General features: G+C 41.6%; 1 protein-coding gene across 3 annotated transcripts; it reads right to left on the minus strand.

The window, feature by feature from the left end:
* Window positions 1–3813: 3813 nt before the first annotated feature.
* Window positions 3814–27376, minus strand: sh3rf2 (SH3 domain containing ring finger 2). Of its 3 annotated transcripts, none has more exons than XM_085292088.1 (11): window positions 27099–27376; window positions 26310–26744; window positions 23971–24252; window positions 21935–22030; window positions 20521–20904; window positions 6131–6252; window positions 5811–5981; window positions 5304–5578; window positions 4959–5218; window positions 4516–4817; window positions 3814–4404 (listed from the first exon to the last, which is right to left on the minus strand). In XM_085292088.1, exons 2-11 carry the CDS (start codon window positions 26673–26675, stop codon window positions 4224–4226), a joined length of 2439 nt encoding a protein of 812 aa, XP_085148214.1. In that variant the 5' UTR covers window positions 26676–26744; window positions 27099–27376; the 3' UTR covers window positions 3814–4223. The 3 variants fall into 3 exon arrangements, with proteins under 3 accessions (XP_085148214.1, XP_085148224.1, XP_085148232.1); XM_085292098.1 differs by lacking the exon at window positions 27099–27376 and adding an exon at window positions 26885–27091; XM_085292106.1 differs by lacking the exon at window positions 27099–27376 and having other exon boundaries at window positions 4268–4404; window positions 4520–4817; window positions 26310–26691.
* Between the last annotated feature and the right edge of the window lie 222 nt (window positions 27377–27598).

Genomic DNA, 27598 nt, shown 5'->3' on the forward strand with positions numbered 1-27598 from the left:
TTGTAATGTGGATAAATTATAAATGATAAATAAAGAAATTATATATACATATGTATATTTATATAATTTGTGCTGTAGATTTCCACTACATCCTGGGTCAAATTTGACATTTCCTTCAATTATAAAATATAAAATTCGATTTATTTAGTGTATGCATACATGTCCATGTTATTGTTTAGTCAGAGATTTTACTCATATATTGGGGTTACTACATTTGCTAGGAAATGTGATGATGTCAGAGGATGAGCAGCATTATCATAGATGTCAGCTTCAATCAGGCGTAATGAAAGTTTTTGGGTGAAAATTGCTAACATAATACGATGCTTGTATAAGGTGTTAGGTGCACAGCTAGGGAACATGAGAACCTAGTCTCTGATATAGATTTAAAAAAAAAAAACTTCCGGTCTTAATATCTGTGTTCCCATCTTTGTTGCTCAAAATCAGATTGTGGAGGTTGTCTTTCTATGTGAGCTCTGCAACACACTGGTGAACTTTCTAGGGTATACCCCACCTCTTACCTTTTGACAGCTGGGATACACTTCAGTTTCCCCAAGAGCCTGAACTAGATAAGAAGAAAAAATGGATGGATTACTGATTGTGTAGGTATTTTTTACAGACAAACAAATATAGATTTTGTGTGGTATCATCTAAACTATGATCTAACTATCATAAACTGACACTTTGCTCAGTCCTAAAATGGAAAATTACCTAATTGACAGTCTATCCTATGTCAACAGTGGAAATTTCCTTTAGCCCTAAAACAAAATTGCTATCATGCACAGTCTATCCTGTGTCATCAGTGGAGAATTCTTACATTCAGTTTATTTTAGTCTACCCTATATGAAATTCACTGACACTGATGTAAATCCCAGAGCAGAAATTTCTGATTACATCATATCCTCAGCATTTGTGTCATATTGACAATAGTGCAATGCTTTGTGTGGTAAAAATGACTAAACAACTGCTACACCAACACGAAGAAATACATTGTGATTCTATACAATTTGAACAGGATAAAGTGGAAGAAGATGGATGGATGGTAAGTAAATAAGTAGATAAGTAAATAAATAAAAAGTAGATACTGTTGGAGCATTTTACACAACTGTGTGTTCTGACTCAAAATCAATCAGCAGTCTATAAAAACTACTATGACTAAAAAGTAAATACACTTTTTCTGTTTGCTGACATCATTTGACAGTCATATGGTTACTTCATTAGCCTTGTGTCATTAAGTGAAGTCCCTCACATTATTTTTCTTTGAATAAAGTTCAGAAGTTCTTGTTTTTCTATCTCTATTTTCATCTCTTTTGTGGTTGCTCTAGCTGTTGTTGCAAGAACTGACATGCATGTTGCCTCCACCATGGTTTAAATCCTGCAGTGGTTTTTTTTTTTCTTTTTTTGCTCAAAAATGATCAGACTTTAAACTTTGAAGAAAATTTAACTCAGAAGGAACACAAAAAGTGCACCTTTGATGCTGCAGCTCACCACCAGCCTTCTGCTGTGAAGTCAGTGTGGTGTGTATAATCCATATATAATCTATTTTGTCTGACCTCTAGCACATTTCTGTTTAGAGAAATGCAGTTTTGTTATTACTGTTTGTCGCCACAGACTGCTAGTTGTCTGTGCATGTCTTCTAGAATCAGTGTTTCTGCGAGGTGCGTGTTTATTTTTAACCAACTGTTGAAAGCTTATCAGGGCTATACATGGCAATTTCCTGGACATTGATACTAGAAAACACTGTCCAAAACACTGCTCCTGAACTGTACATGTATGGTTTTTGTCCAGATATCATATTTTTAGCTGTATTAAAATAGTAGACAGTTGAAATATTCGCTCATCGACTCAGTATTTGCTTTTTATTTTTCAGAGTAAGATACATTTTGAAAAATAAATAAATAAAACAATTTGTTAAGCACCACCTCATCTTTTCCGCCTGACCTCTTTATTTGTCTTTCACTTTCTATTGACCAAAAATGAAAATTCAGTGATAACTTGCGCTCGGTACATGGGTATATCTTCTGCAAGACATCTTCTGTGCTGTAGCTCGGCGATAGAAAAAAAGTAGAGAACAAGAATCTTTCTGCTGCTTTCTAACGGTTATCCAGGAAGTGAATATGAAGAGCATGCATTTTACTTGACTTAAACCAAGAACAAAGATCCACCTCCCTTGCCCATAAAATTCAGTCATAAAAGAAACCTGCACAGCAACAACGATCATGAGGACCTGCTGCAGGAGCAGATGGTTTGTGCAAAAGTTAGCCTGTGCTGTTGCCGTATTTTTAAAACAGTAAATACATAGAAAATTTATGAAACAGCTGCAAATAGCTTTTTTAAAATGCCTTTTAAAGCTTGCCTCACAGCAAGAGGTTTGAATCCACCATCTGGCTGGGTCCTATCTGGAGTTTGCATGTTCTCCTTGTGTCTGCATGAGTCTTCTCTGGTTAGTCCAACTTCCTCCCACAATCTACAGACATACAGCTCGTGGGGTTAGGTTAACTGGTAGATTTCCATTATATCATGAATCAAAATGGGCATTTCCTTCAACTATAAAATGGAAAATTGTGTGCACTTACTATATGAGTACATATGCATGCTGCTCTATTGGTTAGTCAAAGATTTTACTCATATGTTGGGCTGCTGCAGTTGCTAGGGAGTGTGATGATGTCAGAGGATGGATGTCAGCTTCAATCAGGCATGATGAAAGTTTAGCATGATATGATTCTTTTATAAGGGCTTAGGTGTACAGCTCCTACAAATAGGTCATTTTACCCCATAAATAAGTGGTTGCAAGGGAACACGAGGTCCTAATATCTAATATAGATAAGAACCTTCCGGTTGTTTTCTGTGTTAGCCCTGCAACAGGCTGGCGACTTTAGTTTTGAGTTTACTAGTGTCACATCCGAGACCAGAATTTTTATTTTATTTTATCAGTCTCTAAAACAGTTTATAGTGTTGCTGTGCAGAACTTTGAATGGGGAGAGGATGACTCACTTTGTTAAATGCTTGTTGCCTTAAAATCTCAGAAGCAAAGAGAAGAATCTAAAAAATTGAGAGAGGGGCTTGTCTCTGCTTTTTCCCCTTCTGCCTAACACGACCTGCTACAGCACGGGTGTCAAACGTAAGGCCCGGGGACAGAATAAGCACAGTCCACTGGACTGCTTTGGAAAATGCCAAGAAAGGCATACATTTTTTTCCACAGGTTTTACAGCTTTTACTACTATTAGAGACCTCTTCCATTCATACACAAAAAGTTAAACAGTTAAACTGTATACAAATTTCAGTTTTTGTTGTTTTTTTTGACAATGGGTTCACAGTTTTGTTTTTTTGTTTTTTTAAAAAGGTACCTTTTTAGCTCCAGGATTAAATGTACAGTTAAACCTCTGCATAATGACAGAAAGGAGAATTTACCTGGTCTGGCTCACTTAAAATTAAAGTGGGCTGTATGTGGCCCACAATGTAACATGAATCCCTGTTCTACACCTGCAGAGATTCCTCTGGGCTTAAAGGGTGTTTTTAAAATCTCCTCAGTCTTGGAAAGTTCTTGCTTACAGAGCACCAGTGGGTTTCTCTCTTTAATATTGAAAGGTTTTTACCTTATGAACAGATGACTGTTATGAATTAGTAGTACATGAATATAGTTGAACTGAACTGAACTAGTGTGCCACAAGAAAGTTGCAGTCAAAATCCAGGCTGCAAAGCAAGGTTTACATATAGAACAGGTCACTACCAAAGTAACATGCTACAATACGCTACTGTTGTTTCGTATTGTTGATGTCAGTTCTATGTCTGAAAGATGACATGAAACTACTGATGTCAAGGAAGTATACTTTATTACCGGAAAGGCATTTCACCTCATAATTTCTCTAATTATGTACAGATATAGTTAATACTTTCTTCATGGGTTTTGACAAAGGCACTCACAATGAGTGTAACATGGGTATAAAACGAGGAACAGTCGTTAAGTGTTTTTTTTTTATGTGCAAAATCTTGTAATAGTACATGTGTAAACAAACATGCATGGACATTAAAGGACGCAACAAATATTTCCAGAGAATTTACCCATACTCTAACTCAGAACAAAAATAAACACCTTCCACCTTCCAATTGTCGTTTGGCAGCATTAACCTTTGCAGCTCTAGGCGCGTCACCAGGTCTATCAAGTCACTTGGCAGTTTTAAAACATGGTATTTAGAAATATACATCACTACAGAAGGAATGCACGGTCAGCTGAGGCGTTCGAGGGATTGAAGAATACTGCTCTGGAAAAATCCTGTCTGCCCGCTGCTCTCCTGAGTAATGAGAACCCGCCCATCAGGTCGCTGTCTGTGGACGAGGACAAGCTCTCCTTGAAGCAGACTGAGCTCTGAGTCTGTTTGGGCTAAATGTGTCGCGGCAACTCTGTGTCTGTGGGGGGGGGGGGGGGGGGGGGGGGGGGGGGGGAAGAAAAAAAAAATCAGTAATGACTTTCAAGACTGTATGATCAATCACTGCTCCAAACCCATAAATCCAACATACCTACTTGGGCTGAACTGTGCTGACACAGCTGACAACGTTGGCTGTGAGGTTGTCGGCTTCTGGTTAGTATAAAAATCTGTCATGGCCGTTTCAAGCCCCTTCCGGAGAATAGGACCTTTTCCATCTTTGAGGATAATCCCAGGTCCGTCCCTTCCCAATGTGAGCGATGGGGCCCACACTTCTAAAGGAAGGGGCCCGGGTCGGCTGTTGGAGAGAACCTGATTTCCTGACGACCAAGAGGCGGTCCGATGTCTTGGGGGAGGGGAGCCTTCATTTGTGACAAACCGCACAGACTTTGCCGGCTATGGAAATAAAACAAACTGTAAATCACACAAATAGTAGCGTGATTTAAATATATATATATATATATATATATATATATATATATATATGCAAAAGCAAGATCAACTTTAATGACACTGATTTCATAAGAATGGCATTACCTTCTCTGTACTGGTCTTGTGCATGTCAGGCTTTACTAGAATTGACTGAGGGGTAGTGCTGTCCCTGTCCTTCATGAACACAGCAGAAGAGGGCGCTGCTGGATCAGTCATCCAACCCAGCGGTACGTTAGCATTGGATACAAAGCTGCCGCCCTTCTTCCTCTGCAGAGCAGGCGAGTAGCCAGATGCCTGATGTTGTGCAAAGTGCTGCGAGTTGGAGGGAACGTGGGAACTGCCCATGTGGGACGTGCGATTTGAGCCTGAAAAAAAAATAAAAGATCGTCACATACCTGACAAAGTGCATAATTCAATCAAGCCAAGAGAGTGTGGTTGTTTGACACTCGCCTCTGTGTGGGTGAAAAACGCGCCTTACAGTCTCCCAACCCTGTGAATCCCCATAGAAGGAAGGTTTTCCAATCCCAGTGGGCGACATTGCATGGTGTGCTCCGTTTGGCACAGATGGGATCTGTCCTGGTGAGTATATCGCTCCATCACCATTCACCTTATCAAGAGCAAGGAACACAGTAGGGTTCTTGGCAGCTGTGTGTTTCTTTGCAGATAAAGTGCTGTACTGCGAGGGCACATTAGGCGCTTTGGTCTCCAGCAGTCTGGCCGAGGTTCTGTATTTTGGGAACAAAAATATTAGTATAGTGATAGTGATGAATGTCTACTTTCACATTGTTGCTATATATGACAAAGAAAACAGCAGCAGGCCGTGACATGCAGCTTTATATTTCTGATTCATAAATAAGTGTACAAAATAGCTCATCTTCATGCCCACACTATGTTACTATCTGAACCCAAATAGCATTTAGCTCCCATTTCCTGCGGTCAGCGATCGCAACCTCTCACCTGAGCACAGGAGTGACGTAGTTGCCGGGAAGAATGCCCACTTTGCCCGTTCTCAGCGATAACCCACGCAGCCAGCCTTCTTTGAATGTTCCGTACACGCCCACCATCTCCCCTTTCCTCAGCTCCAGCTCCTCTGGCCGGCGTGGTTTGTAGGAGTAGAGGACAGCACACCTGAGAAGTCAAAAACAATATACATCCAGATTATTCAGCCCTTTTTTGGCCACATATAACTGTTTCTTATTCTATTCACACCTCATAGATGTGACATTATACATTATAATACCATTAACACACCATGACTTTTCAAAACAGTGACTCACACACTGATGGAGAGCTGCTGTGTGGAGGAGTTTTTGCCATCTGCAGAGGCAGAAGGCATCTGGGGGTTCATCAGAGCCATAGAGATGGTGGGCGGAGTCTCGCTGGTCATTTTCTTCTCGCTCTAAAATGGGATAAATTCAAAATTATCATATAGGAAGCAAAGGACACCTCATGGTACATCGTTTATTATTCATCCCGTAATCACAATCCCAGCAAACTTAACAGTGTGGGCCAACAGTGGGGCTGGATTTCTATGGGCAACCTAGAAATTCTATATAATGAAGGGGTCATTATATAGAAGTGCTGTCCATTCTAGAGTGCTGTCGGCACCATTTAGGCACTCCCAACTGGGGCCTGCTTGGGATAAGTGTGGGCTTGCCCTGCCAACACAGCCCCACAGTTCACCCACACCTACCCAATGTGAGCCCGCATAGGCATGTTTGTTGGCACATTAATAAGGAAATATCATACAGGGAAATGTGACCGTTATGGAGATACTTAAACGACAGACCTTATTCTATTATGCGGTCAGAAATATGAGCCTGGGAAAAACCACCGATTCAATTTGGAAGTTAAACTGATCCTATTAAAATACTGCAAAAGAAGTCAATTAGTGAAAGAAATCAGGACCTATTCCATTTTCTAATAGACCCCTATTGATAAAGAAGTCACTAAAAGTAGCAACATTCTGGTAATAATGTACCACAGAGCACATCTGGGCCCCAGTAGGACAGCCCACACTGTGTGGGCATACCGTGGGTACGATCAGGCCCACAATGGGCCCCACTGTGGGCCTCTCTTTGCCAAATTTCACACTGATACTGTGGATGTGTGGGTTTGCCCACAGCACCCCCCTCACATAGGCCCCAAAGAGGGCCGCTTGCTGGGATGGCTGTCTATACCGAATGCAATTTTAATTCACTTAACAGTTTAATGTCGACAATGTGGTAAAATGATCAGAAGAAGGATAATTTACTCGATTTTCTATTTTAGAATGTTTATTAACAGTAAAAAAACTTCAGGATGCTGATTTTTTTAATGAACAATGGCAAACATGTAACATGATCAAAGCAAAGACAAACACTTTTAAAAGAATAAAGAGTTTTTATCTGCACAGACCCTGATCTCTGAATCTATTGTCTTAATTTCTTCTGATTTTGTTGTGGTCAGCGTGTAATCCTGACTAATAACAGCCAGAGTTTATAAGGATATAGCAGCCAGGTTACATTTCTGTCTCCAGCTCTCTGCTCTGCTAATCTGCGTCATGGACGTATAAAATAATGGACTCAAGAGGTGCACATCAGCATGTTTGTTTGACTGGCCACACACACGTTGGCTGCATTCACACAAAATTTTCCAAGGTAGTGCCTTTCTGCAGGGCTGTGCAGAAGTGTGGGCCCATTTATTTCTCATGCTTTAGAACGTTACAGCTACGATGCAATCAGGAAATAACGTTTGATTTTTCTAAATCTCTGCTTTGTTCTGCTCAACACCGCTCCCTCTTTCGCTCGCTCCCCTGTTGAGCCAGGGAGGAGAAGTTTAAATGTTGTTGTGTTGTTAAACAGCGGCCTACGCACTTTGCTTGTTATGCCTTTAAGACAGGCATAATGGCACGTGAGCCTTCTGATAATATAAAGCAGTATTATGTAACTTTTACGCCTCCAACACCTCATTTTTGGGCACTACGTAACATGGATGAGAGGGTGTGAAGGTGCATTAACAAAGACCTGCTGCCATAGCTCACCACACACAAGGCTCTGCAGCAGGGGACCGATGTAAAAAGCTGAAGATATAAGAGCGTGCATGGAAGCAGGTGGCTATCAGCTGAGAACTTTTTACTCAGGCACCTTTCACTAAGTGGGGAAAAAAAGTAGATCTGCATCACAAAACTTGAGTACACAACAGGAGTCCGACTGGCAGCCAAGCTGCTACTCTCTTTCTGCAAGCTGACACTCCTAACACTAATTTACCTGTTGTTGTGTATAGTAAATTGCTGGTTTGTATCTAATACACCAATACGCCGGCTATGTTAACTAAATTTCAACTCATTTGCCCAGACATTGGCAAATAAGTTGACATTTGGCGTATCAGTGGTGGATGTTTATCTCTTACGTCAAATCAGTTTGTGCCAAGTGTTCAAAGACAGTGTGATTAAAAGATAAATCATTCATGACTTTGGTATGTTGCCAGAATTTCACAATCGGTTCATTCCAAGAATGCAGCGCATTCAGTCTCTACATTTCTCCTCATTTCTTTAAGTTTCTCTTTTAATCTGTCACACGTTTGCACATAAGAAATGATTCATTGGATTTTCCTCTGAAATTCTTAGTCATACTTTGAAAAATGTAAACAGACTTCTTTTGCAGTGTATCTTTACAGATCAAAGCTTGTCTACTTAAAGCTTAGAGCAAAGAATATTTTACAGTGATGAAATCAGCAGGATGTGAGTCAAACAAGACTCAAATATGGTGTGTTAGGTTAACCTTTATAAAGCCTGGCCTGTGTGCTGCTTTTTTTCCCCTTTAATCAAACACATTAGTCTTTCTTACTTAAAACAAAGATGCAGAAATAACATTGCTGCGCCCATCTTCTCTGCTGATTCCTGCTTGTATTTACAGCACCACCACTAAACTGCTGCTCGAAGCTTTAACGATAGCCTTTGGGCTCAGAGTTCCTGCTATTACAGTATGCGGCTGGATGTTGCAGTGCTCTCACACTCTGTAACTCAACAGCACAAAGAAAGATGCATCTGACAGACGCATCCAGCACTGTAACCGCAGTCTCGCTTTTTTAAAGGCAGCGCTGTGAGGCAGAAGTAAAAAGTGTAAAAGTAAGGTTGCGTGCACCGATTCCTGAGGACACGACAGACTTCCATCATATGTGAGAGGCCACGACTGAGCATCTCTGTCATAAAGAAAACAACCATGTTTTTAAATGAATGAAGAAGCAGTATACATTATATTTGGACAAAAAAAAAAAAAAAGATGCAAAGCACTGACAACAAAGAATAACTTAATGTCTTAAATTATTCATCTCTTTCATGACTTTGTGTCCTATTTCTATTCTTAGGTTTTTATTTTAGCCACAAAGAGCCGGCTTTATTTATACTGCAGTCACGCTATGGCCAGGTGCACTGACCCAGCAGCTGCAGCGGCTAAAGGATATTGAAGGATACTTACACAGAGAAACTAACTAAACTAAAGAAGAAGAAGGCTTTCAGGAGCAAAGTGAAGGAGGAGATGAAGGCAGCACAGCGGGAGGTGAAACGCTGCCTGAGGGAAGCAAAGGACACCTACAGGAGGAAGGTGGAGCAGAAGTTGGAGAGGAACAACATGAGGGAGGTCTGGAATGGTGTGAAAACCATCACAGGCCACAACACCAAGAAAAGCACAGTGGGGGGGGGGACTGTGGAGAAGGCAAACGAACTTAACTTCTTCAACAGGTTTGACCAGCCCACAACCCCCCCACCCTCACCTTCACTACAGAGTCCAATCCCCACTCTCCTACCTCCCTCGCTTCCCCCCCTTCCTGACACCATGACACCCCCCTCCTCCAATCCCTCTCTCAGCAGCAAGACATCTCCCCCCCTCCCCTCCTCCCAAACATCTCCCAGTGTCACAGTGGATCAGGTCAGGAGACAACTGAGGAAGCTTCGCCCCAGAAAGGCAGCAGGCCCAGACAAGGTGTGTCCTAGGATGCTAAAGGCGTGTGCTGCTGAACTTGGGGAGCCGCTACAACGAGTCTTCAACCTCAGTCTGCGACTGGGGAGAGTGCCCGCCCTATGGAAGACATCCTGCATCGTCCCAGTCCCCAAAAAGAACCGGCCCAATGAGCTGAATGATTTCCGACTGGTGGCACTGACGTCACATCTTATGAAGACTCTAGAGCGGCTCTTCCTCAACCTCCTCCGACCACAGGTACAACATGCCCAGGACCCACTACAGTTTGCATACAAGGCGGGTGTCGGAGTGGAGGATGCCATCCTGTACCTCCTACACAGAGCCCACTCACACCTGGATGGGGGAAAAGGCACGGTCAGGATCCTGTTTCTTGACTTTTCCAGTGCCTTTAATACCATCCGGCCCTGTATGCTTCAAGAAAAACTGAACAGGATGGAGGTGGACCCCTGCCTGGTGGCTTGGATCTCCGACTACCTCACCGACAGACCACAGTACGTCAGGCTGAAGGACATCACGTCTGACACTGTGGTCAGCAGCACAGGAGCACCACAGGGAACTGTGCTGTCCCCTCTTCTCTTCACCCTGTACACCTCTGACTTCTGCTACAACTCTGAATTATGCCACATTCAGAAGTTTGCAGACGACACAGCCATCATGGGGTGTATCTGGGATGATCAGGAAGAGGAGTACAGAAGTCTGGTGAGGAACTTTGTCGCATGGAGTCACACAAACCACCTGCAACTCAACACCTCAAAGACTAAGGAACTGGTTGTGGACTTCGGGAGGTCCAGAGAAGGTCCACTGCCGGTTCAGATAGAGGGGGAGGAGGTGGAGGTGGTCAACAAGTACAAGTACCTCGGGCTGTGGGTGGACAATAAACTGGACTGGTCATGCAACACAGAGCACCTGTATAAAAAAGCCCAAAGCCGACTGTACTTCCTCAGGAGGCTGAGGTCTTTTAACATCTGCAGGAAGCTCCTGAGGATGTTTTACCAGTCGGTGGTTGCTGGAGTACTTTTCTATGCTGTGGTGTGCTGGGGGAGCAGCACATCAAAGAAGGACTCATCCAGGCTGGAGAAACTGATCAGGAGGGCTAGCTCTGTGGTCGGCATGAAGCTGGACACTCTGGTGACAGTGGCAGAGAAAAGGACATTAAAGAAACTGATGGACATTATGGACAATGCCAGACATCCTCTGCACACGGCCATAAACAACCAGAAGAGTCTGTTCAGTGACAGGTTGCTTCTCCCAAAGACAAGAACTAACAGACTTAAAAACTCCTTTGTCCCACACGCCATCAGACTGTTTAACTCCTCCCTGGAGGGGAGAGGGAGGGGAAACAGGAGGACAAAGGAGGGGGGAACAACTAAGCTGTAGTGCCTCTTCACCTCACTGTGCAATACCTTTTGTGCAATACTTTTGTAAATAGTCAACGGTGCAATAGACTCAATACTTGAAATGTGCAATTCACTTGTATTTTTATTCCTATTTATTCTATTTATCCCCTTCGTATATTTTATTTATATTGTCTCTGTATATATATATATATATATATATATATATATATATATATATATATATATATATATATATATATATATATATATATATGTGTGTGTGTGTGTGTGTGTGTGTGTGTATTATATATATATATATAATATTCTGTAACTCTGTAACTTCTGTCGGTGCTGTGCTTTTTTGGAAATTGAATTTCCCAGAGGAACCCACCCGAGGGATTAATAAAGTTCTATCTAATCTAATCTAATCTAACTCTGATATTAGTCAGGCAGAAAATAAAGTCTTATTTAGAGTGAAAGGTTGGCTTGCTCCTACAGTCTGAATCCTGCTAGCACAAACACGCGCATTAATTTAACAGGATATTAATCTGCAGCTTTTTGCCAACATCCTTTGACCTCACATGAAGTGAGACAGTTTGTATGGATGCCCAAAAAGTGTAAAACTAAATAAATTAATGAGCTCTTGTGAAATATTATAATGAATAAATGTAAATAGTTCATCAGTGAGGTTGCAGACGTAGAAATCACGTTCATATTTTTGACGGGGATTTTGATAACGAGCTTTAATCCCATGACCATCCAAAGTAAGTATGAGCTACTGTGTGACTTTGTGAAATAACGTCAGTAAAGTCATCAGCCTTGTCTTAACAAAAAGCACATTTTATTACATTTTATTGCCATGTTGTGGAAAAGAACTACTCTGCCTTCAAATAGTGTTGTTACTATGGAAATACCTGAACTCCAGGTCACTTTGTAAGAATAATGAGGAAATGACTTCTGGAGCCCTTAAAAACAATAAATTTTATTATATTAAAAAAGGCTTTTTGTTATATCTGCAACCTGTATCTTCTGAAATGATCATTTTACCGTCACAAAAGCAAACACTACCAACACCACGTCATAATGTGTGTCTAAAAATTATGATATGAGGTGAAAACATTCACAAAAGCTCTGACCGGACAGGTCTTTTCAGTTATTATGGATAAGACTTCTAGTCAAGCTGAAGCTGGTTAGCGGATATTACATGATGTTTAACTGTGATCAAAAGGTGCTAGGCCTGCACAGAATCAAAAAACCACCAAACAGCACATGACACGTTTGACTTCTATCCAGCTTGATCTCCAGTCACCGTGGCATCATGCCGACATCATCAGGAATTACCTCGCGGGATCACTTGCAGCTGCACTTTTCTGAGGTTGCTCTCCACTCACTGCAACCCCCCCGCCAAGGGCATGATAGAAGGCACGAGGCTTGTCCCTCATCCAACCAGCTCAGATGTGTGACGTTGTTACGTGTTACGTCTTCTGCGTCATTTTCAATATTAACATTTTATTTGTTAAAATTGCACTATTCAAGTCTATTTTTTCCTGCTAAAAATGATTAATGAGGCCAAAATGAGATTCGAAACAACTGCAATTTATAATTAATTTAAAGAGACATAGAACTGTTGTTTAAACATGTGAAGACATAAGATCTGTGCAGACTGATTTCAAACCTCATTTGATTGATAGATTTGATTGATTTATTGGTCTTTGGATTTTATTTCGAGTGTTTGTTTATGAAGTTTATATGTATGACATGTTGGGAAGTATAAACCCTGTCAACTCATTATCATGGATATGTTCTCTTACATGTTTATGGTTATGGAAAAGTTTTTCAATTGGGTGAAAAGAAGAATAACCTTGAACGCAGCTTTTGTCCCCCACCCTAGTGTACTCACTAGCTTTCAATCACTTTACAGGTTCGGGATTTTATTCGAGTTCAGTTTTTAAGCTTATGTCTCCACCCTGGATGTGTTTAATGAAAACTCCAATCAGACAACATAAATTAGCTGTGCAGAGGGACGAGTAAGCTGAATTTCAAACAGCCAGTTAGAGGGTGAGGATGATTTATATTATTGACTAGTCTCCCTCTTTAGTAACCAATTAATGCTTTGGTTTTTTTAAGCTAAAAAAAAAAAAAAAGAAAAAAAAAAAAGGGAAAAATCAATGACGAGTGAAAAGAGGGGAAAAAAAAAACTTTGTGGAGAAAAATAGTATAACTTCCACACACTGTCCCGCTTACCATTATTTTTTTTATTCAACTGCAATGTGTCAGTCTGTGCAACCTTCGTCAGGTACAGAGAAAAAAAGTGTTCATGCAAACATTTGCACATATATACACATTCAGAGAGATTCAGCCAATTAGGGACTCCTCCATGTATTCTTTAGTCAACTGAGTGATGCATAGTGTTTTTAGGAAATGCAAACATCACAATTCAAACCACATACACCCCAAAAAAATAATATAATGGAGAAGCCACTACATAACATTGAGTGCAAGTTCATCATTCAGTCCTTTAGGTGACAATATCTGCGAGGTGAATGCCTCTCTTCTCTTCACTAACAAGTCATGGTTTCCACCCATTGGAGGTACTGGAACATGCTCAGTGTCACAAAATCATAAAGATGCAGAGATCATGTTTCATATCATTAAAAAATGTGCTTCTACTGAATAATTTTGTCACATCGGTGAATCGCACTTTTATTGTTAACTTATTCTCCGTGTGGTTTTGCTGATATGTGCAAAACCACAAGGGCAATGTATCATTTATATATAATTTGAGTAAATGCACATGTAGTCACACTTCTTATCGGAAATTTTTTTCCGGTATGCGACTGAAAAAAGTATGTAGTTTTACTAGTGTTGTGACCAGAGGTGTGGACTCGAGTCACATGACTTGGACTCGAGTCAGACTCGAGTCATTAATTTTATGACTTTAGACTTGACTTGAAAAAATGTTCTAAGACTTGTGACTTGACTTGGACTTTTACACCAATGACTTGGGACTTGAATTGGACTTGAACCGGTTTACTTGAAAAGACTTGATATTTTACCCCAAATATAAAATTTAACATGCATATTATATAGAGATTGAAAATGTGACGTCATTCACGGGTAGAACCGCAAAGGATTCTGGGAACTCGTGGCAAGAGGTACTAGCGCACGCAGGCTTTCAATTAAAATCAGTCACACAGCGATAAAAAGAAACACAAAAATGTCAAGAAGCTGTTGTATTATTAACTGCAATAGCCGGTCGCATGACAGCCACGGGAAGCCGACGGGTAAAGAGATCGGTTGTTATCGGATTACGTCGTTGAAGAGAAATTGTTCAGCCATGTTTCCGAAGTAACAAAGAGGCGTCGGGTGGCCTGGATTGCAGCCATTCTAAGATCAAATATAACGTCCCAGAACACTCCAGCTCACAGGTTAGTCTGCTCCAAGCATTTACACAAAGGTCAGTCTGCTGTTGTAGTTAATGCGTCATTTTCATAACATAATTGGTGATATAGGTTACAAGCAAGTCTGGCGCTGAACAGAAATGGTCGCGCTATGCTCCTTTGTTTATTGTGCATAAATAGTGAATTGTCCTGACACAATATTGCGTTTCGCTTCTGTTATTATGGTACATTGACAAAAACATATACTTTTATTCACAGGATAAAACAGGTTTTTTGTATCACTAATTGCCCAGTACGATTACAGCATACAATATTGTTGTCACTGCTACATTTCTGTGATGCTACCAGAAATTATTTCCACTGCTAATTAATTACCGTTGAGCTCAAAGGTCCTATTAATAAACGGTTAACGAATGTGTATTTATGACAACAATTTGTGAGACTGGTAAACTTATGATACCTACGATGGTCTTTCGTTCTACACGGTGCATTTCAAAGTCCTGCACCCATCCGTCGGTAAACTGTACCTGGGCTTGTTGCAGTGACCGGAAGTTACTAAACTTCATGAGTGTATGCACTCACTCCAAGAACCGTATGCTTATAAATATGCATATAAATATGCTACGATGAGATAGCTGACTTCATCTAACTAGCAAATGTTTTCAAGGCTACGTTGGTGATGCAGTTTTTTTTTTTAAATGATATTTTTAAAAAAAATATCATTTATTTATGTATGATATTTTTGTCATGCGATTTCAAAGCCGGTCCTACAACCGCATCCAAGAATAACATGCAGCTTATCTCAGAACTGTCGGTGAAAATTATTCTTGGAGCTAGGTTTAATTGAGCTGCATTTTAAAGAGGTGCAATTTCACAATTTGTGTATATTTTCTAAGTTCACTATTTTGTCATGTGTTGAGAAAAACAGATTAAAAAATTACATGGTCTAATATTTACATTTAGCATAACTGCAACATGCTTTTTTTTTTTTTTTTTTTTTTTTAAAAGACTCGAAAGGACTTGAAATTCAAAGTTTCAGACTTGTGACTTGACTCGGACTTTTACACCAGTGACTTGAGACTCGACTCTGACTTGCCTGACATTACTTGAGACTTGACTTGAGACTTGAGGATAAAGACTTGAGACTTACTTGAGACTTGCAAAACAATGACTTGGTCCCACCTCTGGTTGTGACACTGGACGCAGTGTCCACACCAGTAATTTCCATTTGCAAGGGCATTCAAAGGGGTCTGACACGGTGTTCTGGGAATCCATCCTACCCATTGTTTCTGCACATGTGTACAACACAAAACCCACATTTACTTCATTTTTTTTTTTAACCCATTGCCAATATTTCTTATGGTTAGGGTTATGGTTTGGATTAGTCAGAAGTCACCATCAAATTATAATACGGGTAGGACGATTTGTGAAAGTAGAACGGTTTCTCAGAACAACGGCTGACTATCTCGTGTTTTAATGGAACCACGTTGTCCTTTAAATTTCGTTCTTATTTATATACAAACAAAGGTGGGAGATTTAAAATGGGATCTGATTTCAAAATTTGGCAGTGCTTAAAAAAACAAAACAAACAAAAAAAAAAAAAAAACCTGACCTCCCTCACAGAAGAATAAGTAGTTACAGGTCAGTTCTCTATCCCTTGCAAGAATTTAGATTTTATCTCTATTGCTCTTTCTATAAAGTCCTCTGTGGTTTTGCACAGTTGGCGCAATCTAAAAACTGACTTTTAGGAAAGCCTTACTTAAGTAGGCACAAGTAGCTAATAATAATGTATGTCTATCAGTATCTTGTCGACATTGTTATACATAACCCATGTGTCAATGAAAATAAGTGTTGTACTCAAAAATAAACTTATGGTTATTTTTAAATGTACAGGGTGGGCCATTTATATGGATACACCGTAATAACATGGGAATGGTTGGTGATACTAAAGTCCTGTTTGTGGCACATTAGCATATGTGAGGGGGCAAACTCCTCAAGATGGGTGGTGACCATGGTGGACATTTAGAAGTCGGCCATCTTGGATACAACTTTTGTTTTTTCAATAGGAAGAGGGCCATGTGACACATCAAACTTATTGGTAATGTCACAAGAAAAACAATGGTGTGCTTGGTTTCAAGGTAACTTTATTCTTTCATGAGTTATTTACAAGTTTCTCTTTGTTCACAGCCATTGACATGTCAAAGAGGTTAACACGTGAGGAGCGGATCGAAATTGTGTTGATATCTGGTGAACGCAGTAACCGGGTCATTGCAGCAGATTTCAATGCAAGACACCCTACGAGACGACCCATCTCCCATGCTACAGTCAGCAAACTGCTTGCCAAGTTTCGTGAAACTGGTTCAGTGTTGGATTTGCCAAAATGTGGACGCAAGAAAACTGTCACTAATGAAGAAACATCAGTGGCTGTCCTAGCTTCATTCAGCAAGAGCCCACAGTGTAGCACTCGCCGCATGTCACTGGAGAGTGGCATTAGTCAAATATCCCTTCGGTGGATATTAGTTACTCACAAATGGCACCCTTACAAACTCCAACTACTGCAGCATCTCAGCGAGGATGACCCAGATCGGTGCACAGAATTTGCAGAATGGTCAAAACAAAAATTGGAACAGGACCCTCAGTTTACGCAGAAGATTTTGTTCAGTGATGAGGCAAACTTTTATGTAAATGGTGAAGTTACAAACAAAACCATCGCTATTGGTCTGACACTAACCCACATTGGATGGATCCCTCCAAGACTGTTGGAACAACAAAAGTGATGGTTTGGTGTGGTATATGGGGTACAACGATAGTGGGTCCATTCTTCATCAATGGAAACCTCAAAGCCACTGGATATTTGAAATTGCTACATGATGATGTGTTTCCCTCTTTATGCACTGAAGCTGGCACGTTCCCTGAGTTTTTCCAGCAAGAGGGTGCACCACCACATTATGGGTGCCAGGTCCGAGCATTCCTAGATGAACAGTTTCCTGGAAAGTGGATTAGACTTTTATCTTTGGGGTCATCTGAAGGCAGTTGTCTATGGTGTGAAGATACGAGATGTGCAGCACCTGAAACTACGGATACTGGATGCCTGTGCTGGCATTTCTCCTGCGGTGTTGCTATCAGTGTGTGAAGAGTGGGACAAGAGGGTTGCATTGACAATCCAACACAATGGGCAGCACAATGAACACCTTTTATAAGTGGTCAAAACTTGTAAATAACTCATGAAAGAATAAAGTTACGTTGAAACCAAGCACAGCATTGTTTTTCTTGTGACATTACCAATAAGTTTGATGTGTCACATGGCCCTCTTCCTATTGAAAAAACAAAAGTTGTATCCAAGATGGCCGACTTCTAAATGGCCAACATGGTCACCACCCATCTTGAGTTTGCCCCCTCACATATGCTAATGTGCCACAAACAGAACTTTAATATCACCAACCATTCCGATGTTATTACGGTGTATCCATATAAATGGCCCACCCAGTATATTCAGATCCTCTTCATTTCCTTGAATGAATAATAACAGTAGAAGCAAAGCTGTAAATGTAAGAAGCTAAAACACATTTATGTCAAAATGAAGATTTAAAATAATTAATTCATACTTTCATGTAACTTCATCTAAACTAAGGTAATACCCTCCTTGCTGCATTAGCTTAACAATCTACTTTGCCTAAAATGCCACTAAGCTTTTGACCAGGTCACCTACAATCCATCACGTGTGACTAATCAAAATCTGAATTTAATTCAGGTTTCCTGTTTTGTACCTCTGCACAGTCAAACAGTGAACTAGATTACAGATCAACTGCAGTCGTACTCAAACACAAAGCCTCAAAGCTCTTCTGATCTGCGTTTACCTAAACTTTTATCTGTCTATCTTCGGTCTTCCATCTCCGATTAAGCTTGAGATTTGAAGAGAACCGTCTGCCACTTATCTTGTTTTTACTTTTAAATCTATTTTTTCTGTTTTCGGAAGCACTTTGTGACTCTGCACTTGAAAACTGCCGTATAAATAACTCAGCCTAATTATTTCTGCTCTTTTATGCAGTCACTTTGCAGGGTGACTGCATAACCACTGATAACAATTACAATGATGTCAGATATTCTGGTGAAGTATGATAGGGGAGTGAACTTTTTTTTCAAATTAATCCTAAAGTTTGCTCTTACATAACTGTGCAGATATTCACACTAATATGCATTATTTCATCCACAGTGGGAGGGAAGCTGCAAAATAAAAAAAAAAAAAAGAAACAGGCGAGAGTCAGAGGTAAGAGCCGATGGGAAGCGGCACCAAGAATAGCACAAACATGCCGTCTTGGTCACTGGAGAGCTCAGCCTCAGCTTCAGGGACACGGCCCCTCCGCTCCCTTAAAAAGGGGGAGTGTGTGGCTCGTCTGCCATTACAGGCTCGCTGATGTGAAAGGGAGCGTTACCTGCTTAGTGAAGAGGAAGGAGTTTGAAGGAAGGGCAGAGAGGGAGAGGGGTCTGTTATGTAAGCAACTTCACTAGTGACTCATCATCATCATCAGCATGAGAGCGATAAGCAGACACACTGAGGGACTCTCTGAGCCTCCCACTCTCCACATCTATTTCTCATTTTTTCCTCCTCCTTCTTCCCACTTCATGCGTTTTTTGTTTTCGCAGCCTGAAAATGTGTCGCGTTTCTCTCCCTCGCTCCATACCATTTTCTCGGACGCTCAGCTTTTCCTCTTCCTGCCGTACTGCCCCGTTTCCTCATTTCTTATCGTTCCCCTCCGCCTCCCTTCCTCTCCTGTTTCTCTCCAACCTGCATGAGGTTGAGCATTTCTGCGCTCTGACATGTGTAATTGCAGGGCAGAGCCGACACGTTTGAAAGGAATCAAAGGAAATCGCTATTCTGAAGGGCAGGGAATTTGGCAGCGCGTTACATTATTAAGCCTTCCAGAGGCTTTCATGCCAGCACTGTACTCTTAGGCCCCGTGACTTGGTGCCACATCACCGCTGTTTTCTAATGTGAAATAACAGCACTATGTCCGGTTATTTACTCCAACGTGCTAATGATTTATAGGAGCTTTTGGGTCATTTCCCGAGTAAGTTTTATCACAAGCTTTCTCAGAAATTAACTCTTCTTGTCTTGGTTAAAGCTATGTGCAGGGACATGTTTACCAATCATGCCTCGCCCTGATATTGCTACACAATCTTCATAAAGTATGCAGCAGATATCATGTTAGTGCCGGAAAGGCTATGAACCCAATAGCCTGAAACACTAACATTCCCAAACTCCAGCCTCACTAAACAATGAAACAGCAAAAATCTTCAGTTTCAAGACTGTTAATGACTTCTAGTCTTCTAGAGGTAATAATTAATTTAGACAGTAAAATTGACCTGCTTTCTTCTGTGCTCCCTCAGAGTTAAAAAAAAATAAGTTAATGAGTCATTTTAACAATCCCATCAAATCAGAAGAGATTTCCTCTTTTCTCTCCTGCTTGACAGTTCTCCCTGTGAGGATTCAAACTCGCACAACATCACAAACCACATGTCCCTGAGATGAAGAGAGAAAAAAAGAAAACCCACCCTGTGGAACTATAATTCATCTCAGACGGGAAATCCTGGCTTTTGTCCCAGGACTCGTGATTAAAGACCTCTCAAAAGTTACGGTCCACTCACCTCCACTCCTCACTTCTTTTGTTTCCCTTTCCCACATGTGTCTCGTCTTAATGAGAACCACTTAATCACAAGGGCGATCTCTTTCTCACTCATTCCTGCAGCTTACAGTGTCACGGTTCCCTCCCTTAACCAGAGGCCAACTTGATCAGTGACTCAAATAAACACCTCTTATTATCGCACATAAAACCATTTCACCTTTTTGCCAACAGCATGTTTTCTGTTATAGCAAATCACTGCGAGCAAAGCCAAACCCAGCTTTAATTAAAAGATTAGAGCAGAGGTGGAGAAAAGAATAAATAAATAATAAGAGAGTTATGTGACTCACTTGTAACAGGTGTCTGTGCGAATCAGAGTGGCGTCTTCGCTGAGAGTTCACTCTGGAAGAATGAGAGTGGCCCCGGGTGGTAGTGGGCACAGAGAGGCGCTGCGTCTGACCCTGACGGTTGTAGCTGTTGAAGGTGTTGTTGTTGTCTCCTGTCTGATAAAAGTTGCTTCCTCCGGCTACGGGCTGTTTCCGTTGGTTGGAGAGGGGCAACGTGCTGATGACGGGCGTCTTAGCCGGGGCTTGAGGGACTCCGTAATGGGCAGTCCTACTGGATGCGTCAGTGGCCTTGTCTTTGCCCCCGCTCGAAGTCTGATGGTGAAATTCTGCTAGATCCCCCCCCCTCCGACTCTTTCCCTTCAGCAGTTTGGCAGCCACAGAGTTTGGCTGGAATAGGATGAATGCATAAAAACGAACCACAGTAAGAAACGTAACACAGGAAAATCCTCAGTCAAGAAAAACAATTCCTCTCAAACTTGCTCTAACCTGCACCTGCCAACCTCTGCTCCTGCTGACCAGCTAAAAATCTGTCTAAATACACCCACTTATCACCGCTAGACTCACCCCTACAACTTGTTGGACAGGCAGGCAGCAGAGAGCGTGAGAAGTACCAGCCAATAAGCCAGGCAGGGTTGGATACTGCTGAGAAATGAGCCGCGCAGACAGACAGGCAGGCAGACAGGCATTGGCAGGGTTAATGCTTTCACTCTCCACAGTGATGTGCTGTTATGCCACCCAAGCAGAGAAAGCATTACTGTGTCTTTACGCCTGGCTGCACGACACAGGAAGAGGCTGGCTCAGAAAGGAGAGGAGGAAAGTGGAAAGGAGAAAGATAAAGAGCATCACTGAAGCAGGGCTCGAGGAGAAGACATGGGTGAGTGGGAGATAAAAGTATGCATGCATTAAAGAGAGGACTAATAAGAAGAGGGGGTATATTAGTGAGGAAATCACAGCAAAGCAGATGACAAGTTAGGAAAGTAAACAGGAAGTGAATGAGGCATTGACCCCAGCGACTGAATGAACAAACACAGCCCCCCTCCAGCATGGGTGAAGTTAATTCCTGGAGGCAGAAAGTGCAAAGGAAAACAAATGACAGTCAGCCAGCTAAGCAAGCCCCGCAACCCTGAGTAAGCCACATAGTCACAAACTAATGAGCAGCTGCAGACACAGCAGGGCTTCGCAGATTAGCTTTCTGCCTCAGCACTTTACAGAGCAGGAGTGACATTTACTGACAAATCAGAGATTTGAATGAAAAGCAAGTTAGCGTCCCGGCAGTGACCTGGAATTAATGGCATCCGGCGACGACATCTGCAGTTCAATTGATTACACTACCGGAGAAAAGTGGCTAACGGCAGGTGTCGACCTCGATCGCGCTGAAAAGGTCACAACTCACATCCAAGGAAGAAAAGAAACTCACCTCTGTAAACTGCTCAGGGCAGAATCCCACTTTCTCCCCCAGCTTGGCCTCGATCCAGTTTTCATCCACCCGCCTGATGAAAGTAAGAATGTCTCCCTGTATGAAGCACAAAATAAATAACAGACTGAAAACCACACACAAGACGGGACACAAGATGGATTTAACAGAGTGCGCTTGCCCCAGAGACTGAGCACTCAGCTTGGAAACTCTGTGTTTCTCCACGAACATGTGACATAAGCTCCCTTTGTGTCTGCAGGCCTTGTCCTTTTCTGTGGCCAGCCTCTTAAAAAAAACAACAACATTTGACCACCTAGATTGAGAAACAAAAGAGGCTCGGTCGAGGGCGTTTTAATGGAGGGCACAAAAGTACCCAGGCCCTTATATAACTGCCTCAGAAATCCAGGGTAAGTAAGAACTGCTGCAATGGAGGTCTGAGCCTCCGTTTCCACAAGTCTCAGTTTTCAGTCTCTGAAAACAGTGAAAAGAATAAAAGCGGTGATCCTTATGTAGCAGTCTTTGCTGGGGACTTCCTGCGCTCTTTGTATTCACAGATTGCTACAAACACAGGTTTAATATAAAAGAAAGCAGGATTAAGTTCAAGGGGTTAAGCATCAATTCAAAACTGCTGTTTCCCTGCCATGACAGAAGATAAGTCAATACACCAGTTGAAAGGCTTCTAACATCCTAGCTAACTGACAGATCTGTCCTTTATGCATCTATGAAATCTAAACCGAAGCAAGTAGTCAAACCAGCAGCTAAAACTATGACCGTATGACTTTATCGGTGTCTCAGATCATTGTGGAGGAGTTTTGGTCCACTTTTTGTTCATGCACAGCTTCAGTTACTCTGTTGTAGATTTGCTGCTGTACTGTCCCATTTTCAGCCAAGCTTTAGCTGTCAGCCACATGGCCTCACATTACCTCTCCACCATCATCTTGACAGCTGGTATGAGGTGTTGATATGTTGTGTTTGGTTTCCAAACATGGTCCTGTGCATTATGACCAAACATCCGCACACTGGTCACTGAACAAAGCATAAAGTCTTACGCTTTGTTCAGAAGCAACTTTGCAAACCTCAACTGTTTGGTAGGGTTCTTCTGGCAACCCTACCAAACAAGCCTAACTTGTTCAGTCTTTTCCTAATTGCATTGTGGAGTCTGAGATTTAGCTCTTGGGTTTTTTTTTTTTTTTAGTTGTTTCCCTTGGGTGTAAAGTCCTGGAAAGGACTTTCTGTTAAACACACACCTGAATATATCAGACTATCAATGAATAAAGAGCATTTGACTATCAGCAAATGGCTGCTGCTTACACTCTCTGGACCAGATTTACTAATATGTTGCTCCATAAACTGGGTTTTGGTGTAAAAAAAGGTGTTTACAGGGAGTAACAGATTTGCGACTGACGCTGTTAAACATGTGTCGCAAGGTGACCTCATAAGGTGCAAAACGTAAGAAGGAGAATATTTAAATCAAGCACAAAAACATTTACTGATATTTGCGACACACAATTTACTGCTAATTCTGCAGATATTTAAAGCATGTCTCATTTTTACCAGTTGATATTGAAATGAATCAACTGTGCCTGTGTTTAGAAAATAGCAAACACCTATCAGCGCTGTCTGGGGATTGAGCTCAAACGCTACTTTGCCCTGTTTAGTAAATCTGGCCCTTAATTCTATGGAAGCATTACAGACTGCACAGACCCCTTTGAAAACTGTCTTTTTCACATTACTGGGGAGCTTACTGAAATCATAAAGAAATAAAATACAGGTGCTTTTTAGCCACAATAAATATGTGAAGTTTGGTCCATTTGTACCGCCATGGTGGTCTGTAAACTTCAGTGCATGTGCGATAACTGAATTTCTAAAAACGAGGCTTGTAGCATATTTCTTGCAGAGGAACCTTTATACTTTTTCACTCTAGAGGTTCACTGAAGTAAAACCGATGCTATTTAAAAGGTTTAAAACTGTGCACACACAATTACCCCATGAACACTATATTGCCCTGCTGCACTAACTCAGCAGTCTGAGTGGCTCACCTTGAGGAAGCTGAGAAAATATCTGCTGTCTTCCAGATTCATTTCTTCTGGTTTAAAGTCACACAGTGCTCTGCACAGAGCTGGTGCTTGGAGCTGCTGGAGGGGCTGCAGCTGAGGTGTCTGGCTGACGACCTGCTGAGCACTGACAGACGCACTGCTACTGTCGCCGGCGTGCCAGTTGTCATCCCCTTTGTGTTTTGGTGTGATAGCGTTACCAGCCGAGAGGAACAGCTCTCCTGACAGATCACCTCTGTGGCTATACACTGATGCTCTGTGAGCAGCCTAAAGTGTGGAAGAAAGTCAAATTTCAGCTTCTTTATGTTGAAATAATTAAGATTTCTTACATAATGTAAGATTTTAAAGATCCCACACTCTGCAATTTCATCTGTAAAAATCCCCGGCTATGACACATTTTAAGAAAATAAGTGACAGTTGGTGTGAGGTGCTACAGAAACACTCTGCATTTAATTTGTGCTTCATCTTGTAATACGAGTTAGATTGTGGGATGACAAAACAATTTTGCGCTGAACCGGCACTGATGCACCACTGAGATATGAAGATGACTTTTATATGACACATCCTTTCTTTTTTCTTTTTTCCCCCTTTCAAGATTGTATCAAGTTTACACTTCAGTTTGGAGTTTTTCGAAAACGGCACAAAAGCGATTACGCTGCCTGAGAGGGCACAAAATCTGATTAATATGGACTTCAAGTCATACTTAAAGTAACAATTTCACAAGTCTCCTCGTGATTTCCGTAACTAAATGCAGGCTACACCCTGAGCTTCACTGATTATTACCAGTGGAAAATGTCATATGTGCAATTTAAATTGATGGTTTAGGGATTTTGTATCAAGTCTGTAGATAAAGTGTTTACATCCACTTTACGGCCAATCATCGTAGCATCGGGTTACAGTTAATCAGACTGACACATACTGTATCCATGACAGCATTCGGAAGAAGCCAAAATGATCACTAACTCGGTTTAACGAAACAGGCTCAGCTTTCTGAACTGTGACTGAACTCAAATCAGGTTTCAAGTAGAATACTGAACTCTTCTTGTTTAGCTCGCACATGTGAGAACGCAGATTTGTGGACTGTAAAGTTTTTGCAGAGATGCATATAATACTAATTTAAAAAAAAAAAAAATGCATAAGAAATAGTCAGTTCACTGGGCTTTGTATAATTCCCTCTTCATCATCTTCTTCTGCCTATGGCAATCTCTAAATCTGCATGCTGAATTTGTTTTTTGTTTTTCATTTTGCACACAAATAAAACTGTCGTCCAATTTTTTCTGGTGGCACCCAAAAGCCTGCATCACTGCCAGAGAGCCAAAGTTGGAGGTCCAATTGGGTTCATAAAGTGGGAAAACACAGATTTTCTAACTTTACCACCACCACCACCACCACAGAAAACAGCAGACTTTCAGCATTAATTAAAAGGGTTTTACAAAAGCATTGCATTAACTGATTAATTTCACTGACTTTTCAGCTAAAAGTCTGAACTTTAGTCACATGATGATTGTTTGATTTCAGATCCACTGTGGTGATGTGCAGGGGGCAAAAAGTGTATAATTGTCAAAAAATGCTTATGGAGCTAGCTGTATTCATGTGCACTTTACTTCACTTTCTGGCATATAGAACATTTTTCCCCCAACTTGTTCTACGGCTTGGCCCACCTTCCTAAGAATGCCCATCATTTGTCCCCTCAGGGGCATTGCTTTAAGTAGAAATATGTTTTCTTCTTTAAACGCTTTATTTTTAATATATAAACACCAGAATGCTAGGAATATGAAGTACTCTGTTTTGCATGAGCCACAAACTTTCAGATGTATGGAGATTAGTCGAAAAATATCGCTTAGCTACTGTTGGAAATATAACCGAGCAGTAAACCACAGCTCTCCATGGAGTTGACACACATATTATCATCTGGTTGGTTTTTCCCTCCTGTTGCCCTGCATGCGTGTGGGTGTATCACTCAGCAGCACTTCTATAGATTAACGGCATAAAGTGCTATCTGTTTTTCCCCCATCACTTGATAATTATAGTATTTTCTATAGTTTGCTTAAAGGATCTTATCTACATCCAAGATTGATATTCCATCATATTAAAAATCCCCAAAGTTCAAAGGTTAGGTAGTACAAGTGAAAGGGCAAACACTTGCATTTTTACTACTGTGTAAAACCCTTCAGCCCGTATAGTGTAGTGTAGTGTTAATAACAAATAACTATACTTGTCAGTAGTGATGTGCAACACTTGAGTTTGGGTTTCACATATTAGTTTTTACAGTTCCACTTTGTTTCTCATATAGCTGTAGATGACTGGGCTGAGGCCTTACTCACCTCATTGTTCCCCTGCTTCTCTCTGTTTGGACTTTCCTGGTACTGTTTATCGTCCCTGGCTGTTAAGCTCTCCCGGGACACGGGCACTGCATAGCGGGATTTCTGGTTGTTCTTGCTGGGGCCCGAGGGACCGTTGAGCCCCTCCAGGAGCCGCACCAGCAGGAGGTTTGTCGGCAGCTCCTCTGCGGTCCTGGCCGGGACAGGAGCGCGGCACTCAGGGCAAAATAGCTGGTACTGGTCAGCCTCGTGCCTCTGCAGGCAGGGCAGGCAGAAAGTGTGCTGACAGGGAAGGACCTTGGCTGACGCATCCAGCTTCTCCAGACACAGAGGGCACTCCAGCAAGGCCATTAGAGCCAGCTCCTCCATTTTAAAACTTGTTTAAAACTGTTTGAGAATAGGACTTCTGGTACATCGGAAACACTATAATCCACCATTCTGAGACAGAAACACAGAAAGGAATGAAAAGCTGATGTAGTGAAATAAGTTACTGCCAAAACACAGTGAAGCAGTTACAACACGAGTGACCAATGTCCTCGCACATGACAGCCAGTAGAACTCCATGTCCCACCACATACCTCCAGACAGCTTTGATAAGGTCGAACTACAACCTAATAGAGCGCCCCACGCGCAGCTGCTCGCCCGCACGTTCGCCCGCGGTGCTTTACACAGGTGTCATGTCGGCTCACCTGACTCCACAGGTAGGACAGAACCAGGAAATAACACAGTTCTTCCATATTTGTTTACAAGAAAAACCCTCAAAGAACAAAAAAGCACACACGTGGTACTTACACGTTTGCTTCCTGCCAATCAGAGGGACAATCCATAAACTTCGACTATTTGGAAATGCGCAACTTCTTCCCCGCCGTCGTCGAGACGCGGTGCGCCGAGCACGGGGCACAAAGGGCGCATCAGCTTTACCTTAAACCCGTGCCAAATATCACGACGACATTTAAAAAGAAACGCACCTGGTAGAATTCTACTCAAAACAAACTCCTTAAAATGTCCCAGCCGCCTTCGGGCGCATCCATCAGGAACTGTCTCGGGTTTCAGTGTCTTGACTAAGTTTAACCCTTTACAGCTGATCAGCTCGGCTACACCGTTCAGGGTAATGACACGGAATATTTCAAGGTGATGTCATGCAAAGGATTAAAATGGACGTTTAAAATCAAATCTCCTGTAAGACAAATGCTTTTTGCAATTCCTACATTTAAAAAAAACATTTATTTATTTATATATTTATTTTTAACTGTATATGTTTTGCATAGTCTCAAACAAATCCTTAAAAACAC

This window comes from Mchenga conophoros, linkage group LG2 (assembly GCF_057382185.1).
Source record: "Mchenga conophoros isolate Kocher_MC1m ecotype Shallow Benthic linkage group LG2, M_conophoros_male_GT1.1, whole genome shotgun sequence".
Classification (NCBI taxonomy): Eukaryota; Metazoa; Chordata; class Actinopteri; order Cichliformes; family Cichlidae; genus Mchenga; species Mchenga conophoros.